This window comes from Euprymna scolopes, chromosome 36 (genome assembly GCF_053919585.1).
Source record: "Euprymna scolopes isolate OS-2025 chromosome 36, ASM5391958v1, whole genome shotgun sequence".
NCBI classification, from domain to species: Eukaryota; Metazoa; Mollusca; class Cephalopoda; order Sepiida; family Sepiolidae; genus Euprymna; species Euprymna scolopes.
In genome coordinates, this window is record NC_136517.1 from 36,553,163 (window position 1) to 36,571,449 (window position 18,287).

General features: G+C 32.3%; 1 protein-coding gene across 3 annotated transcripts in view; it reads left to right on the plus strand.

Annotated features, from left to right (window-relative positions):
- LOC145260413 (uncharacterized) overlaps positions 1 to 18,287 on the plus strand; it is a 317,452-nt gene that overhangs the window by 204,389 nt on the left and 94,776 nt on the right. For 2 of the 3 annotated variants that reach the window (XR_013864289.1, XM_080118394.1), the window contains exon 2: positions 16,666 to 16,929. Coding sequence is in view for 2 of the 3 variants with exons in the window: in XM_080118394.1 (XP_079974520.1) it covers positions 16,666 to 16,929 (264 nt within the window). In the remaining variant the exon portion in view is untranslated. Of the gene's footprint in view, positions 1 to 16,431; positions 16,568 to 16,665; positions 16,930 to 18,287 lie in introns of those variants that run through there. The other variant, XM_080118395.1, reaches the window with a different exon arrangement.

An 18,287-nucleotide genomic window follows, 5' to 3' on the forward strand; every position in this document is an offset into this window, starting at 1 on the left:
AGTGTCATATATATATATATATATATATATATATATATATATATATATATATATATATATATTGAAGGAGGTTAAAGAAATATTGAAGGGTACTTTAAATGTCAAACTATTAAGATGTGTGAAGAGCATATGAATACCTCCCCCAATTAATGATTTTTCCTTATTATCTCGCTAAATAAATCTATATATACCAATATATGGCTTTGTCTTGCCTATAATGCCTAATATATATAAAACAGTTTTTTGGTAGTCCTGATAAAGACGTTGAAATGTTGATTGATCCACGTAGACTTTTGACAATGTTTGCATGTTTTTTATATATGGATTCTCCTGTCAGTTTTGTCGTATGATGTCTGCACAATAACTAAGTTATTCAAACTGAGGTAGTATCTCTCCTAGTGATTTTGAACGCACCCCTAGATACTAACCTGGAGATTTCTACGTTCTGTATGTTTTTAAACTGACGATTCCACACACATATATATAATCATCCATAGACTCTTTTGCTATATCACAGTGCGGTTAGACTAGTACCCATCCCAAATCAGGAATCGAACCTTCAACTATCTAGTTGATAGTCAGTAGTACTACCTCCAAGCCATGGGATTGGCACTCGTAAATCCTATCTCCAATATCTTTATATAAACATCGATTGCTGCTTTCAAAGTACTTCATTTGTTTATATACAATCAAGGAGTTTTTCATTATGTTAAGTAGCAGGCAATATAATTTACCGAAATTTCTATATCCAATAAGAGGGGCTTATATAGTCATTCACAGACAGACTATATTATAAATAAGTGGGGAAGTGTGAGTGAAAGAAAGAAACAAAAAATAAAAAGGATAGAAAGAAAAGGAGAGAAAGCGAAAAAGAAAGAAAGCAAGAGAGGGAATAAGTACAGACAGAGAGAAAAGAGAGAGAGGAGAGAAATAGAAAAATAGAGATGGGGGCAACTTTCCAAGCACTCCTCAGTTTCGAATGTATCTGAAATGTAAAACAAGAAACTTGAAATTCCAGAAAGCAAACAACTTTTGTTCCTAAACTGCTTGAAGGTCACCCCCTCTCTTTTCCCATTACTTATGGTAGGGTTCATTCAAAAGAAAGCTGGGGACGCAAGCAAAAAGTTTACCGGCTGTAGGCTCATTATTTGTATGATGAGCAGAAATCCAACACCATCAAGGGAGAAAAAAAAAAAAAATCCAAATTTTAAGAATAAAAGAAAAGCTTACCAGTAACACGGAAGGTATTTCAGAAAACATTCATTCCTTAAAGCCACACATTTTTTACTGGTGAACTCAATGGTTAGAGCTCAGAACTGGAAAATTAAGTTTAAAAGTTTCTTCTGAAATCAAATGTAATGTTAACCAGAAGCTTAGATACGGTTACCCAACACGTTGTATTCAGTCTATGTCGCAAAGGAGACCAAGACAAAGAATAACTCCAACTCTTTTGTAACAACAACATTTATTTCCTCGTTCTCCCGCCATGTGTGACCTCCCATTACGGCTGTGACGTCTCTCACGTGATTGCCTTCTTTCACATGCTTTCTCTCCTTTTCTTATAGTCTTTTTCCTTACAATGACGTCATGCCGCATTTAGTATGCATTTGCATGCACCCGTTTGTGCTCTGTTACTCAAGAACACTAAAACTTTTCAAATGATTGTCCCTATTTACTTGCCTCCTCACGAGGGTAGAATTAGATATAAGGTTGGTTTCTAACATGGGGAGGGGGGATCCAGCTACCTAAAAGGAGGTATTTGGATGAGGACAAAAATAAAAATTAACTCCATCTACAAGGCTTACCCCGATAACCGAAGACAAAACAGCTACCACATTCGATTGCCCGAATGAATAAATGTTTAATTACAGTTAATATATGAAGCTGTCCGGAAAGTTCTTAGCGTTTTTTAGCCAAAGAAGATAGAAATAAGATTTCTCCTTTCTTAGCAATATTTATTCAATGAAAATGTTCATGAATTGTACTCTTTTAAGCTTCCAACTCTTGTACAAATGCTCTAGTTGTGATATTTCGATTTTCTTCAAGTTTTGTTATCAAAACATCAATATCAAATTTTTAAAGTATTCCACTGCCAAGTGTCATCTTCAAGGCTGACGTTTCTAATTTTGAATTTTGAAAATCACTTTCAAACAGTTGATTCTCAGCTGTGCATGTAATTGTGAGGCAAGAGTTGTGCAGTCCCCAACTACACCTCTCCTGAATCGGCATTGTTAGAGTTCAGTGGCAAGGAGAAGTCCAGGAGAATTGGAAACAATGCCGAGGTATGCGGAGAGTACATGTAGCTCCTGGAAGTCCCAAATCGTCATCCATTTAGTACTGACCAGATTCAATGTTGCTTAACTTTGGTGATCCAGCAGGAACCGGTGTGTCAACGTGATTATGCCATATATACCCAAGTCGTATATATATATATATATATATATATATATATATATATATATATATATATATATTTGTTTTGATCTTATTATATATTAGGTTTAATATAATAATCGGTAGAGAATTATCTCGATAATAAACACGTAATCTGAATGAATTAAAATATCATATTTATGCATATTTTACTACTGGGTAATGCCAGGTGGCCTGCTAGTGAGTGTGTGTGTGTGTGTGTATATATATATATATATATATATATATATATATATATATATATATATAATTTATTTTTTGGAAAAAGGATTTCAGCAGAGTGCTCTATTATAAGGAAAAATTCGAAAATAAGAGCGTATTTATTTGTTTTATTTATGTTTTATTTACAGAAAGTTTAGATGAGATGAGTCATCGGTTCCGTCGGTTTCAAACCTGATAATTGAGGACCATTTTGGATACCCATATAAAGCTCTCTTCAGCCGATACTCATCTCTCAAGGTATCTAAAACGGTCCCCAATTATCATGTTTGAAACCGATGACTTATCTAAACTTTCTGTAACTAAAACATATCTATATATATAAAAATCTAGGCACCGCCAAAAATGGCCGCAAAATCAAGTTGTTGTTGTTTTTTAAAACGAAATTACATTTATTAAAATCCATTATTTCTGAGTAACTTTTTTTTTTTCCAGAAAGATAAAACCCTGAATTTTATCATATAGAAAACAGAATAATGTAAAACTTTTTCTACTATTTTTAATTCAATTTTAAATGTTAAATTTTCCCAAAAAGTTAACAATTGACATTTTTTGTCTTGCACAAAAAACGTACTTAAATATTTAAAAAAAAGGGTTTTTGAAATAATTAATTAATTTATTTATTGTCTAACTAAGATTTAGGATGATTTTCTAAGAGAATATGCAAAAATATTATAATATAAGTACCTGAATTTCAAATAATTCCACTTATTCATATAGGTAACCAGATATTCGCGTTGACGTAGAGTTCAGATCGACTCTGTTTACGTTTTCGTCTGATAAAAAGCAAACTATGGAAGACCAAACAGGCCAAAAAAAACTTATTTTTCAGTGACGAAAATTTCAATGTATTATTAAGCTAAGGCTGGCCAGTACCAGATGGGTGACCATTTGCATGCGTTTGGTTTTTAATGTGTATGTGTGTGGGGGCCAGACTCCCCAAAATGGGGGGGGGGGGGGCAATTTAAAGCAGAATAAAAAAAAATTATTTCAGCGCGTTTGGTCCACCATAGTCGAAAGGCGGCAAACGTTTTCAAACGGGATCGAAAAAAATGATGCTATTTTTAACACAAAGGGCACAATATTTATCGAATTTTTTTTTTTGGTATCGATTATTCAAAGCATGCCCTGTTTAATAATGGTCATGCATTATTCGGCTCGCTAAAAAAAAATTGTTAATTTATTTATCAAAAATTTTAAAATAGCTTTTTTCGTATAAATATTAAAAAAAAATTTTTTTTGTTTTGCTTAACTTAAATTAATTATTTTACTTAACATATTCACCGAATTTCACACTTCAAAACTCAAAAGCGGGATAATTAAACACAATCGAAGTTCTGATATTCAGACGTCAAAATAAGGTATGCAAACAATTTTTTTTTTTTTTTTTTTTTTTTTTGGAATCTATAATTCTGTCCCTTACAACACAATATGTTGATTTCAGTTTCAGATGATTATTTTAAGCATATTTGTTCCCACTTCAAAACAAGGGGGGGTTTTGTAAGCAAAAATATATATATATATAAATATCGTTTATGAAAAATAAGTACACTGTTATAAAGTTCATACTTCTCCTAATAATCGCTAAAAATTTCGTATTGATCGGATAATTACCTGATTTTTGGTAGATTTTTAAAAAGACGGTCCGTCAAAAAGTACTGACCTGCCCCCCCCCCCCCAGTTCTCGGTTCGTTAGTTATTCATAAAACGATATTTCTATATTACCAATTTAATTGAAATTTTCAGACGGTCTATCCTTAGAGTCGAGGAATGTTTTTATGTTATTAAAATAAATTAAAATTGCAAATTATAAACTTAATTAAAATAAAAATATTTTTCATAAGTCGATTCTGCGAGACGCTTCTCTGTTTTACTTCTGGTAACTTCCGTTTCAACGATTCTCAAATTACAAGATTTTAATCGATAAGTAACAAAAAACATCCCCTATTTTTAAAATTTAAATCAATTTGTTTATCTTCCCAATTTTTAAATTTTAAATTCATTTGTTTATCTTAAGGCTTTTTCACCCATCAAACATTACATTTTAATTGTTTAGTTTCTTTCACGGCATTGTTTATATAAATAGTTGAAAAAAAAATACACAAAGTTTGTTTCACCTTTTTTAAACTATAAAAAAATAAGAAAGTTGCTGTTTAATTTTTACGACTTGCCCCAGTGTATTATAAACACCCTAACCTCCCCATGTTAAAAACGGTTTTCGGATTACCCCCCCCCCAACCTCGAAAGCCGTTCTTAACATGGGGAGGTTTTTTTTTTGGGGGGGGGGGGTACTTCGAAAGTCGTTTTTAACATAGGGAGGTTGGGGTGTTTATAATATGCTGGAGCAAGTCATAAAAATTAACGAAGTTGCTATTATTTATTACAAAAATTGCTTAAAATTTATTTATTTGACAAAAAAAATGACATTTTCTACAAACAGTTAATAAGAAATACAAATGAACGGTAGGTTTTTTTGTATTTTTTTTTTTTTTCTGGGTTTTTTTTTTCTGTTGATGTTTTTACATTTAAAACTTTACTTTACTTTTCCTAGCGTTAAGCCGAGCCGAACGCTGAGAAAATAATTCATTGTGGATTTATTCAAACAGTCTTTTGGAAAATAAATATTTAAAATAAAGTACCGCTTATGCACTTATGTTATCATGCTATTTTTTACAATAGTATTTTCATTCAAGTTTTACAATATCTTTTTGTTTATTAAATTTTGTTAGGTGAAAGTACAGATAATCTTAGAAAATGGAACAACAAAAAATTGTGTCCCCACACGTACTGGGAAATTAAGCATGTAAGAAACATGCATTTTTTTCCATTGTGTCAAATTGAGCCACAGCAGTGCATAGCAGGATACAGCTAGTAGTATATGTATGTATGTATGTATGTATGTATATATATATATATATATATATATATATATATATATATTAATGGACTCTCCCGTCGATTTTGACATATGAGGTTCCTCTACAAAAATTAAGTTGTTCGGAAATCCACACAGATGATTTGTTTATAAGGTTTTGTGTAGAACCAACCACATTTTTTGCTATTACTGCTAATCCTTGTCTGTGCAGATGACTGCCACAAGACAAAGCACACAGTACAACACAGGTTTTTACATCAGTTACCTTCTCCTAGATGTCTTAACTAAGACTGGGGGTACATCGCTCCCAATGAATTAATGTGCCTCCAGATACCAACTTGGAAATATCTATGATGCAGCACGGTACATACAGCACCTAGCCTTCCCAAATCGTCACCCATCTGGTACTGGCCAGGTTCAATGTCGCTTAACTTCTGGCGAGAACCTGTGTGTCAATATGCAGCACAATCATATATATATATATATATATATGTATATATATATATATATATATATATATATTACACTTCAGAGTGAGGGTTCATTTTACCATATAAATTTAGCGTAAAATGATCCCTTGCTTCCTGATAATTACTAATACTGATGTTATCATTTGAGGTGTGAAGCGGACACAGTGAATGCTACTTTATCTAGAGAAGCGTCACGGACTGTCCACTAGCATGTTTTCAAAGTTAAATTTCAATATAATTTGCCGAGTGTAGCAGGTTTTTATCTATGATTCATATGTTGTAATCTAAGGGTTAGCGGTGACTAAAAGAGCAAAAAGATCTGATTTTTTTTTTTAAGCATGTGAGATCGGAAAGAGTTGAAGTTAGATTTCAAAGAAACATGTAATACAAGATCTTGACAACTAAGACTGCCCCCCCCTCCAATTTAATTCAATTTATCTGGCAAAAAATAAAGCAAGCAAGCTTAAATTCCATGTAGGGAAAGGGTGGTAAGAATTTATTCAGTGGTCCAGCACCTGTCTAAATTTACCTTAAATTGTTGCATTGTTGGTGCTTTTATTACTTCTTTTTGAAGCCTATTCCAAGGTCTAGGAATCCTGATTGGAAAAGCGCCTCTCCAGTTCAATCAAGAATGGCAGTGAAATAGTCTCTTGTAGTGTCTGCACAGACCTCTTGCTTGGTGCAGGAGTGGATAATAGGTCCAAAAACGATTCTTTTAATTGGCATTTTTATTTAATTTTCTTAAAAGAAAAATATTCTACTGCTGATAGTAATACTAAAATAATGAATGTTGTAGACCAACATGAGATAATCGTCTGCATTCAAAAGAGAAAAGTATAAATTTCTTGAGTTGTAGATCTGATAAATTTTGTGCTATTCAAGTAGCTAATCTTTAAACTCTCTCCAGATTTTACGTATTAGATATGGAGCAAAGACCTGGACACCGTGTTTTAACAGTGGCCTGACGATGGAGACATGAAAAAGGAGAAAGATGTGAGTTTGAGGATAGAGAGCGCAACTACAGTGCTTGGAAACTCTGCAGCAGCAATTTTATACTTCGCTTAACATGCGTTAAAAAAAAAAAATGATGGTCAAGCATGGAAGATTTGCTGCGAAATCCTGGTTGAATGACAAATTTTAACAGTGAATTGGATGCAGTTCTCTGAATATGTCAAAGCAACGTGTAGTATCTGCTGGATTAAGAAAGCATATCAGATGGCTTTTGATTGCAGTTAAGCAAATTATCTCAGACCTTGGAGGGGACAACAGACGTGATTGTAGTATTAATGATTACATCAAGATCTTGTTGTTGGATTACTTAATTAAATAGTTGATGTGAGAAGCATCTGTTCTCATACTACACTTCATCTGTCCTCCCAATGAAAAGGAAATCCTCATAGAATGAGAGTCCCTGCTCTAGTTCAGAGTTCCCATTTTGGGGAGCTGGATTTCTCCACATTAAAAAACCACCTTGTGTCTAACTGTAATATGGCCGTTACGTCGCAAATGGACAAAGAAATAAAGCAGGAATAGAAATAAATAAAAATCCGGGTCAGCATGTTTTCCTTTCTTTATCGTTACTTTCGCCACCACTTAAAAAGTCTCTCGTTGCCACATGTACATTTTAGCCTGCACGCGTTTCTCCTTCTGACCGCATGCTGGTCACAACTGGCCCATTTCTGTCCTCGCTATTTATTTGTCCATTTTCTTCGACGCTGATTTTATTTTCTGTCCCGAACATGTGCTGCATTTTTCTCCTTTATTTTCTTCCTCTTCTTGCGCCAACTTGCGCGCACTTCCCCCTTTGCATATGCTTTTTATTTTTTTTAACTATTGCTGCTAATATCTTCGCATGCTCCTGCTGATAGTTTCCAACAGGCTCACACACGTTCTCTTGCATAGGGAGGCAAGTATATAGCAACAGTGGATCAGACGAAGTTCTTTGTATATGTCATTAAACTGTTGGGTTGGAAGCAAAGTCTAGTATCTGCTCCGATAGTACGTTTCATTCAACAGTAAATCGGACGCAGTTCTCTGAATATGTCAAAGCAACGTGTAGTATGTCCACAGTGAAAGAGAAATCTTTCTAGACGGACAATTTCCTTTTTTTTTTTTTTTTTTTGCCAAACCAGAGTTCCCATTTTGGTAAACTGAAATTTTCCCACATTAAAAACCGACCTTGTGTCAAATTCTGCTCTTTAGGGAAGACATGTAAATAGAGAGACTCTCCAGAGATCGATGTACCATAAACTAAAAAATAAAATAAAAAATAAAAATCGAACGATCTAATCACCAAGCCAGCACCATCTGGCAAAAATTACTAGGCTAAACAAATCTAAGTAATTATAGCACCAATCTCAAAGTTTCAAAGAGGAATTTGGCACAGAGTAAGTTCTTGAGTGTCATAAAAACAAACAAACAAACAAAAAATGTCTACCATTCCTGGTTTCAGGAATCTCGAATTTAACAGAAATACAGTGCTAAAAATCACACTTCCAGGAAGGAAGACAACAGAAACTTATTAGCAGCCATTTTGAAAAGATGTTATTGCAAAAAGAGAAATTCTTAGATATATTTTTCCTGGTTATAATCCAAAAATTACTTACTGTGAAAAATGTGCTGTGTTATTTATAAGAGCGCGACTGTTAATGGGTACTAGTGGATATGCATGTTATAGACCATCCTAGCCAACAGAATTATGTTCATATCTGTAAGTATATTTAGACATGTTTTTTTTTGTTATTCATTTGTTATAAAACAGATTTTTGTATAATGAAATCTTTCATTGAAACGATTTTTGAAAAGCCTCATCAAACAAAAATTGCTTCAATACACGGGCTGTTTCATTGTATCATATATGTAGTAGCGGATATGCCCTGTTTTGAAGAGTATGTTAGGGACAGATTCATAGGGCTTTATTGACTTATTTTAACTGTAACCAACTAAAATATATACGTACATGTAAGTATATTTAGACATGCTTTCATTAAGGCAAAAGTTATCAAACAGCACAAATTTTTGTATGTTTTATTGAAACAAATTTATCAAATTATCAAACAACACAAATTTTTGTATGTTTTATTGAAACAAATTTCGAAAAATCTAATCAAACAAAAAAAAAATCAGTATTATTTAATAAAAATTGCTTCAATATATATATGGTAGCTTACTTCAGTTTCTACAGACTATGGATATCCACTGTAATAGTGTGTGGAATTTTTGTGGCAAGAGTTGCACAATCTCCAACCACATCTCTGCCGAGTCAACATTGTTAAATATCAGTGGCAAGTGGAGGTTCAGGATGACTGGAAATAATACCGAGATAAGCAGAAAGCACGCACAGTGTCTAGAATTCACAAATGGTCACCCATCTGGTACTAGCTAGGCTCACCGTTGTTTAACTTCGGTGATTGACACAAACCGGTCAGTCAACGTGATTATATCATATATATATATAGAGAGAGAGAGAGAGAGACAGACAGACAGACATACACAGACGGACTGTTTTGTTGTACCACAGCTCTTCATTGTGGATAGGCAAACAATTGCCTCAAGCCGTGACCAAAACTCAGAACATCCAAATGACATTCGGTGCTTGTAACCACTCAACAATTATCTGGATGCTGCTGACAGCCAGTGAAATCATTTTCTCAAAACTCCCCGTTTATAAAACACATTGCCACAGGACTGCTTTCTGGAGACTTCAACATCGTTGTTTTCAAGTCCAATATCAACCAATGCTTGTCATGTGGTTCCCTTAAACAAATTTTGTCCATTTCACACATTGTTTTCAATCCTCTTATAGGATCATACACCGGGCAGTTTCATTAACCATTATCCTTGTGTGGCTTTTGGTCTTGTTAAATGGTGATTCCTTAGTATTAAACAAAAATAAATAAAATATAACAAATATGGTTGCCTTTTTTTTTTTTTTTTTTTTTTTTTTCTCCTTCGGTGCCTGCAAAAAGAGTAAAGGTGTAAGGCATAGAAATCCTCAAAGACCGACTCCTGTGAAAAGAGGAAATGGCGTATAATGATTCCAGTGATGAATATAATAATGACGCTTTTATTATTGGTTGGTGAAATGGTCAAAGAGTTGGTTAAAAGCCAAAATGTTTAGTTAGAGATGTCTGATTCATAATAAAAGCTTTCAGATAATCTTTTTGAAATATTTATTTCTTTTCATCTATATTATATTTCTCTTTGTTTGTCTGTCCGTTCCACTTTTTCTTGGGAAATACTGGACTGATCTGTCTGAAATTTTGTATGGACCTTTGTTATAAGGTGCAGCAAATTAAGTATTATGGTATCCGTTCAGTGAACAATTAGAGATTAATAGGGATTATTAAGGATTAGTATTTAATATCATATTTGACCATCAATTTGGCATAAGCCATCCATTCTATTGGATAGAATAGGAACTCTAAATCTTCTAACTGCATCCTCAGCAATTACTGCCTCCCATACTTGTTGTCATCTCACCACGTTTTTTGCCAAGTAAGCCTCTGGCCAGCTTTGAGTAGGATTGAAACCGTTATTTTCAAAGCCAGAGGCTTACTTAGCCAAAAACGTGGTGTGACAACAAAAAGTATGGAAGGCAGTAATTGCTGAGGATGCAGTTAGGAGATACAGAGTTCTTATCCCGTTGCGGTTACCACCTAACGAAGGCCAGAGGAATGGCCGAAACGTTGTCAAACAACAACTAAAGGAAGATGAGGAAAATGTAGTCCGCAATAAATAGATTAATAAATAATACTCATCTCAATAATGAATTCCAATTAAATATGTATACCATCCATTCTAATTTATCAGGTAATAACTGGTTTTTTTTTTGGGGGGGGGGTAGTATATATTAACAGGTAAGAAACAGATATATAAATGATAATTATATAAAAATAAATATTATCAAAAACAAGATAAGTTACTCTTCTACCTAGCTAAGTTTTTGTGTTTTAGCATATTTTAAAGCATTTCTTATTCGATTTGAAAAACAAGTACTGCCGAGTTGATAAATTAAACTGACAAGATGGCCGACAAGAAAATGTCACCTTCTGAATGTCAATAATGGCTCAAACTTGAAAAATAAACAGAATACTGATAGAAATGCAACCAATAAGTATCACAGAGACACTTTTTAGATGCATAAAATACATTAAAACATACAAAAAAACAAACTTACCCAGCTAGGTAGAAGAGTAACTTATCTTGCCTTTGATAACATTTATTTGTTATATATTTGTTTATTTATCACTTTTCTGCTTTGATGTCTATTGTAAAACAAACATAGCAGTTTTAAAACCTGATACACTAACCATAAAACATCCTCTAATAACTTAAATAAGAACGATACTTCACTGTCTCAATATGCAGAGGTTTTAGCCTGGTCAAGCCTCCTGTCGGCACACATCAAACTGCAGCAGTATCAGTTTCCTTGAGCAGGTCATATATGCCACATGTCAGATTCAAGACTCCACAAAAGCTCCTTTATGATGAGTTGTTTAAAGGAAAAAAATGTAGGAATACCACAGAAACAGTTCAAGGACAGCTTGGAGATTTTCCTCAAACAGTTTGGTTTGTATTTTAACTTTTGAGAAAAGACAAAATGCTACAGAATCATCCCACAGGTGAACCATATGTGGGAGATACATCAGAGCTTGCATTGGACAGACAAGCCATTGTAGTATTATATTAGCATGCTAGGGCAACACCAGATAATCCTGATCGATTATTCTTATTAATATTGTTAAATAATATGTAACGAAAAATATTCAAAGTAAGAGTTTTAATAGAAAGGAATGCTACAAAATAAAATATGTCACTTAAGAATTTTAGCTGACACTTAATTTTTTAGATAAACAAAATATAAACAGTTTGTATAAGCTGATTTTGATTAATTGGTTGCATGGGTAGTGACGTAATGAGATAGCTGACACCTTATTTTGGTTACGTGGGTGGTGACAGATAGAGAAAGGGTTTAGATGTACACGTGAGTTTTAGTTGAGAAACGACACAGTCAAGAGTCAGGCTTGCTAGCAGCAGGATCGAAATAGATTGTCTCCATGTCCGGGAGCCAGGGAATATGAGATTAGCAAGATTTAACTATCACAAACCACACCATTTCGAGGTCCTCAGAACAATTGAATAATCACGGTCATCTTCAGCGATGAACAAATATCATCTCCATATATAGTATCTAAAGATGAATAATTGGGTAATGGGTAATCTTACATTTTATCTTTGTGTCAAGGAAAAATTAGCGATCATTAGATTTCCAGAGAGATGAATTATTAAACAAGAGATGAAGTGGGAATTAGTTGTAGACACTTCAAACAAATTACCTTGGATGAATATAGAAATAGCTAAGAAGTAGTGTCATGATAACCTCTAATATCATTACAATTATAAATATCAAAACATAAAAAAACATCATTATATATTGCAAACATATTGCAGAAATTATCCCTAACATCAGTAATAAATATTAATATCAACCTCTTACCAACTGTGGTTAGAATTCTTTAAGGTCACTTAGATCTAATTACTAAGAAAAAAATAACATGTTTGTAATAGCAGTAAGTAGTTATATATTTCTTACACTATTTATGTGTGTGTGTGTGTGTGTGAGAGAGAGAGGACAAATCTCAACTTATATACTCAACGATTTTTTGATCTACAGGCTTGAAATTTGGTATGTAGAGTATTCAGACATGCAGAAAACTTTCCAATTGCTTTTCATCCGGAAAAAAGGGATGCTAATTGAAAAATTGGTAGGGGGGGGGCGTCATCGGATTTTTATCTGTTTTTCAACTGCTTCACAACTGTGCATGTGGGAATTGTTCACGTGGCAGCTTCCTTTTGTTACGAATAAGTAGGTGTGAAAATACTTAAAGATCGTGGCAAGCTGGCCTAATAGTTATTGCACTTTACTCACTGCCTTTAGGTTTTGGTTTCAATCTCAGTTTGAGTATTTTTTTTACTTACAAGAAGTGCAATGTTTAGAAAAAGCATAATACTCGCATGCACGTGTCTCAGTTTAATTCAATTTTTTTTTTTTTTTTTTTTTTTTTTTTTAAAGGAATTTAATGTTACGTTTAATACTGGGCAACACCGGGTACATCTGCTAGTATATATATATATATATATATATATATATGTGTGTGTGTGTAATCGTGTGTAGTGCAACGGTCTCTACCAAACTACTCTGTCAATTTTTGGTCTACAGACTAGAAACTTAATATATAGAGGATTCGAACCGGTGGAACAAATTTGATTTTTTTAGCTAGCAAAAATAGCTGCTACGTGTAAATCGACTGAAAGTGTTCCTCTACGTATATGCAGATATACATTTATATGTTAGATTGTATTCATTTTTTAAATATTTTTTAAATATCCACCTGTCCTTAGGTCATATAGTGGCGAATACCACTGGAAAGCTAAATGTTTTGGTTCTGATGCTATCTGATGGCACTCAAGTCATAATTTTTTTTTTAATTTTCAAAATCAATACTATATATTGGATACAATACAATCAATTAAGAATTGGCTCTATAATAAATACGAAATCTGCATAAATTAATATATCAAATTTAAGCATATCTTATGACCGGGCAACGCCGGGCTGCCTGCTAGTATTGATATAAATTAAAGTTTTTCCTTTGTACAAATCTCTACTTATATATAAAAGGTACTTTGTATGTGTGTGAGAGTTCGTTCCTTATAGACTCCAAAACGACTGGGTTGATCTTTCTAAAATTTAACACAAATGTACTTTATATGTCTGGTAGTATTTTTAGTTATGTTTTGTGTCAAAAGGGCCACAATAAGTATCGAAAATCGAAAAAGATTTGATTAAAGAAAGAACAGGCTGATTTTGACCAAAGTTAACACTTTGATACAGCCTAACATAAGTGTATTTTAGAAGTTTTATCACTGCACAAGTAGAAAGGCTCAGCATATAAAATCAACAGTAGGTTCCTTAATAAGACAGAAGCACCTTCGAAATGAATGGTTCTGTTTAGGGCACAATTTAACTATGATACTTGACTTTTACATGTTAAACTTAATTCAAGCCATTATATAAAAATAATTTAATAAAATCAACCATAGGTTCTCTACTGTGCAATCTAGACTACAATGTATTGTGAACTAAGTCACTGCAATGAGACATGCTGAAGCTTCTTCCTAATTCACCGTGATGGGTCCCCAATTATAGCAGGCAATCAATCGATTTGATTGAAAAACAGGCAATTCCACCGATTTCGATGACAAAATCATTAAAAGTGTGGAACATATGTTGATCTTCATTTAATCCTGGGCAACATCAGGTGTCCCTACCAGTATGTATGTGTGTATTTTTTTTTTTATTCAAACACGTGCCACCAAACACAGCACATCGCCCAGACTTAACTTTTTCTATCTCAACTGGTGACTTGCTGGGATTAATACCAAAAAATGAGGAAAATGAAAATTTTGCTTCCAAGAAGCTAACTTTTGGATATCGAAAATCTTACTTCTTGTGTGTGTGTGGGGGGGGGGGCATATTAAATAATATAAATAACATTAGTTAATCTTTTCTAAATTCGGTATTTTTTTTTTTTTTTACATCGTGTAGTCACTGCTCATCAAGGCCGGAAAGCCACTCAAGGATAAAGGTTAATGGATACCGTAATGGAAATTTGATAAGGTAATTTATTTTAGAGGACAGCTCTTTAAGGACCTATTCACGTCAAACGACAATGTTAATAATCAGCTGAGAAGCATCTCCATAGTATTGTTTCACAGATGAGCAGTTGTAGAGGAAAAAAACTCTGCTCATGAAATTTTCGCTAAGATTTCAGCAGAGATAGAGAGTAATGGAAATTGCTGATGGTTGTTGTAGCTAGTTGGGAGTTTTTAGCGAAATGCTTACAGGGGGGAACCATAGAAGGAAACTCAGTCAAAGATCTACTATGAAAATAATGATAGAGCAAGGGGAGACTTGCAACGTCTCTTCTATGAGAAAGAGGCAGCAGAGAGGAGAGAGCCTATTCATTATAAAATGACATTTTGATTTTGTGCTTGTGAAGAATTATTATTACTAAAATTTTTAGAATAAATAAAAAGAACGGGAAAAGAAAATTAAAAAAAAAAAAAAAAAAAAAAGGAACACAAGGAACGGAACCTTCTATAATAACACAAGAGTGACACACTCAACCGTCATTGAACCTCTCCTTTACAGCATGCTTAATCTTGCTAATAATCGTTTTTTAGATTGTATTCAGAAGTTGAACCATTTTATTTATAAGGCATTCAAGAAAACACCTTGAGTCTGCTCTAGGTCTGCCAAGCCAGTGAGATATCTGATGAAACTCCCTGATATTTGCATATTAGTTTTGAAATAATAAAAGGAAGACGTTTTATTAACTAACTATTATTTGTTGTTGAATAAAATTTTTATACTTATGCAGTGTAAGGACCGTGTTATCGTCGGAATCGTATGGAATTTTATGGAAAATGCTGTAAGGTACCACACAAAAGTATTTTTTTTCTACACAGACACTAGCTAATTTTTTCTATAAAATATATATTATTTCTGTCAGTAACAAGCTAATTCAATGAAAAATTAATTGAAAAATGGAAACCATATTCTTGAATAATTATTGGACAATTTTTATGGAACTTTTGGAATATTAAAATTAAAATCGAGCAAAAATATTCATTGTAACTCAAGTTTCATAAATATTTTTTGGAATAACAAACAACTGATAGCAAACAAATCGTTTCTTTTTTTAATTTTATGATTTTTTCTTTTTACAATTTTTTTTCTTTTTACAATTTTTTTTCTTTTTACAATTTTTTTTTCTGTATACGATTTTTTTTCTGTATACGATTTTTTTCTTTATATGATTTTTTTCTTTATATGATTTTTTTCTTTATTCGATTTTTTTCTTTATATGATTTTTTTCTTTATATGATTTTTTTCTTTATATGATTTTTTTCTTTATATGATTTTTTTCTTTATTCGATTTTTTTCTTTATATGATTTTTTTCTTTATATGATTTTTTTCTTTATATGATTTTTTGTGATATTTTTTCTTTTCTGATTTTTTTTCTTTTCTGATTTTTTTTCTTTTCTGATTTTTTTTCTTTTCTGATTTTTTTTCTTTTCTGATTTTTTTTCTTTTCTGATTTTTTTTTTCTTTTCTGATTTTTTTTTTCTTTTCTGATTTTTTTTCTTTTCTGATTTTTTTTCTTTTCTGATTTTTTTTCTTTTCTGATTTTTTTTCTTATGATTTTTTATTTTTCTGTTTTTATTATTGTTTTCTTTTATGAGTTTTTTTTTCTTTTATGGGTGTTTTTTCTTTTTACGATTTCTTTCTTTTATGAGGTTTTTTTCTTTGAGGTTTTTTCTTTTTTTTATGAGGTTTTTCTTTTTACGATTTTTTATTATGATTTTTTTGTTGTTTAAATCAAGATAAATATTTAGATTTTCGTATATAATAAGCGCTGATAGCAAACAAATGCTTTCTTTATGATTTTTTTATTTTGATTTGTTGCATTGTTAAATCATCCAGTGATTCAGCGCCTTACGGTAATTTTCGTAAACTGCCCGAACGATTCGGACGATGCCAAAATTTATATTGTCCTTTTGGTTTTTAAGTTTTCCTTTTTTTTTTTTTTTCTTTGTAGGACAACTTATGTTAACCGATGCCGAACGAGAGCAGGGACTACTCAATCACATCCCACTGTCTGTTCTTAGCCGGATCAAGGCAATGGAGATGCAGACGGCCAAAATTTGTAAAGAAGCCATGGAGTTTGTACGCAACGAGGATGAAAAATATTTCGAGCAGATGCGATATCTCATCGAACAGCCATGGCTGCTATCAAAAAAGGAAACAAAAATTAACGAAAAGTTACGCTGGGATCCAAAACATTACAAAATGACGTTAGGCAGTGAGTACAGATTTTTCTTTCTCTTCACTATTTTTTGTTTATTCATTTTTTTTTTTTTCTACGGCATTCTTTTGGTTTGCCTTCTTTTTGAAAAAGAAGTATATTCTCGAAATTATCAAAGGTATTTACTATCCTGATTATCTTAAACAGTAAGTAATATTTACTGATTTATGTGTGAATGATTTTTAAAAATAAATAGATATACGGTACAGAGATTTATAATCGTTCGTTTGTCTGTTTTTATTCATAGATCATGTCACTTCAGCATCCCGGTATTCCACATTGCTAACAGCCTTCTCATACACTTACATATATTTAAAAATAAAAGGATGGGTTAGGTTAGTTAGTTTTAGACACAGCAACCCCTTATGAGTCATTTAATGCGGAAACGTAGGTAGATTTGTTGTATTATGTTGGATAAAGAAAAGTTGTAAATAAAGATATATATATACTAGCAGGCCACCCGGCATTGCCCGGTTGTAAAATCCGCTTAGCTATGATTTTTTGATTAATGCAAATTTCATATTTATTATATTATCTTGGACCTTATATATAGGAATGATTTAAAATTTAAAAAAAAAAAAAAATGGCTTGTATGCCACCACCGAGAATTGAAACCAAAACGTTTAGCTTACGATTTACTTTTTCCTTGGGCGTTAATGTCTGAGCTATGAAGACATGTTTGCTGCAAGGCTAAAAATTAAAACATGAACCAATAGCTATTATGTTACGCATGTATATTTGTAATGCTGTAATTTGACCTTCATCTGGCAAATTCCATTTTGTAATTTTCACACTTTCACACCGATTTCCCTTGGCTAAAATGCAAATATAAAGTTTTGCATGGATTTAAATATCCTATATATTAAGTTTCATGTCTGTAGACAAAAAAATGACAGGAGTTTGGTAGGCAAAATTTTTTAAACAAATATATATACGCATATATAAATATACATGGAAAGAAGTTTGTGTTTACTATAACCTTTTTACGCAAATATTACGCAAGTATAAATCATGTAAGATATCTGCATGAATATAATTGCATGTAATAGTTAACTAAAGATGATCATCTAATAAGAAAACCGAAAAAACTAATAGGAAATTAATTAAAACGAATGTTTTAAAGAATATGCAAATTAGCTAGATCTTTTGCAGATAAATGCAATTTCATGATCCATATATAACAAAGTTGTATTTTCTTTTTAAATAAATAGAAAAAAGGTTTTTTTTAATATGAATTTCAATACACACACACACACACAAAAATATATATATATATATATAAATTGGAGAAACCTCGGAGTAAATATAAGGCCAAAATAAGTTGTATAATTGATTTGAATATAAACATTTAAACA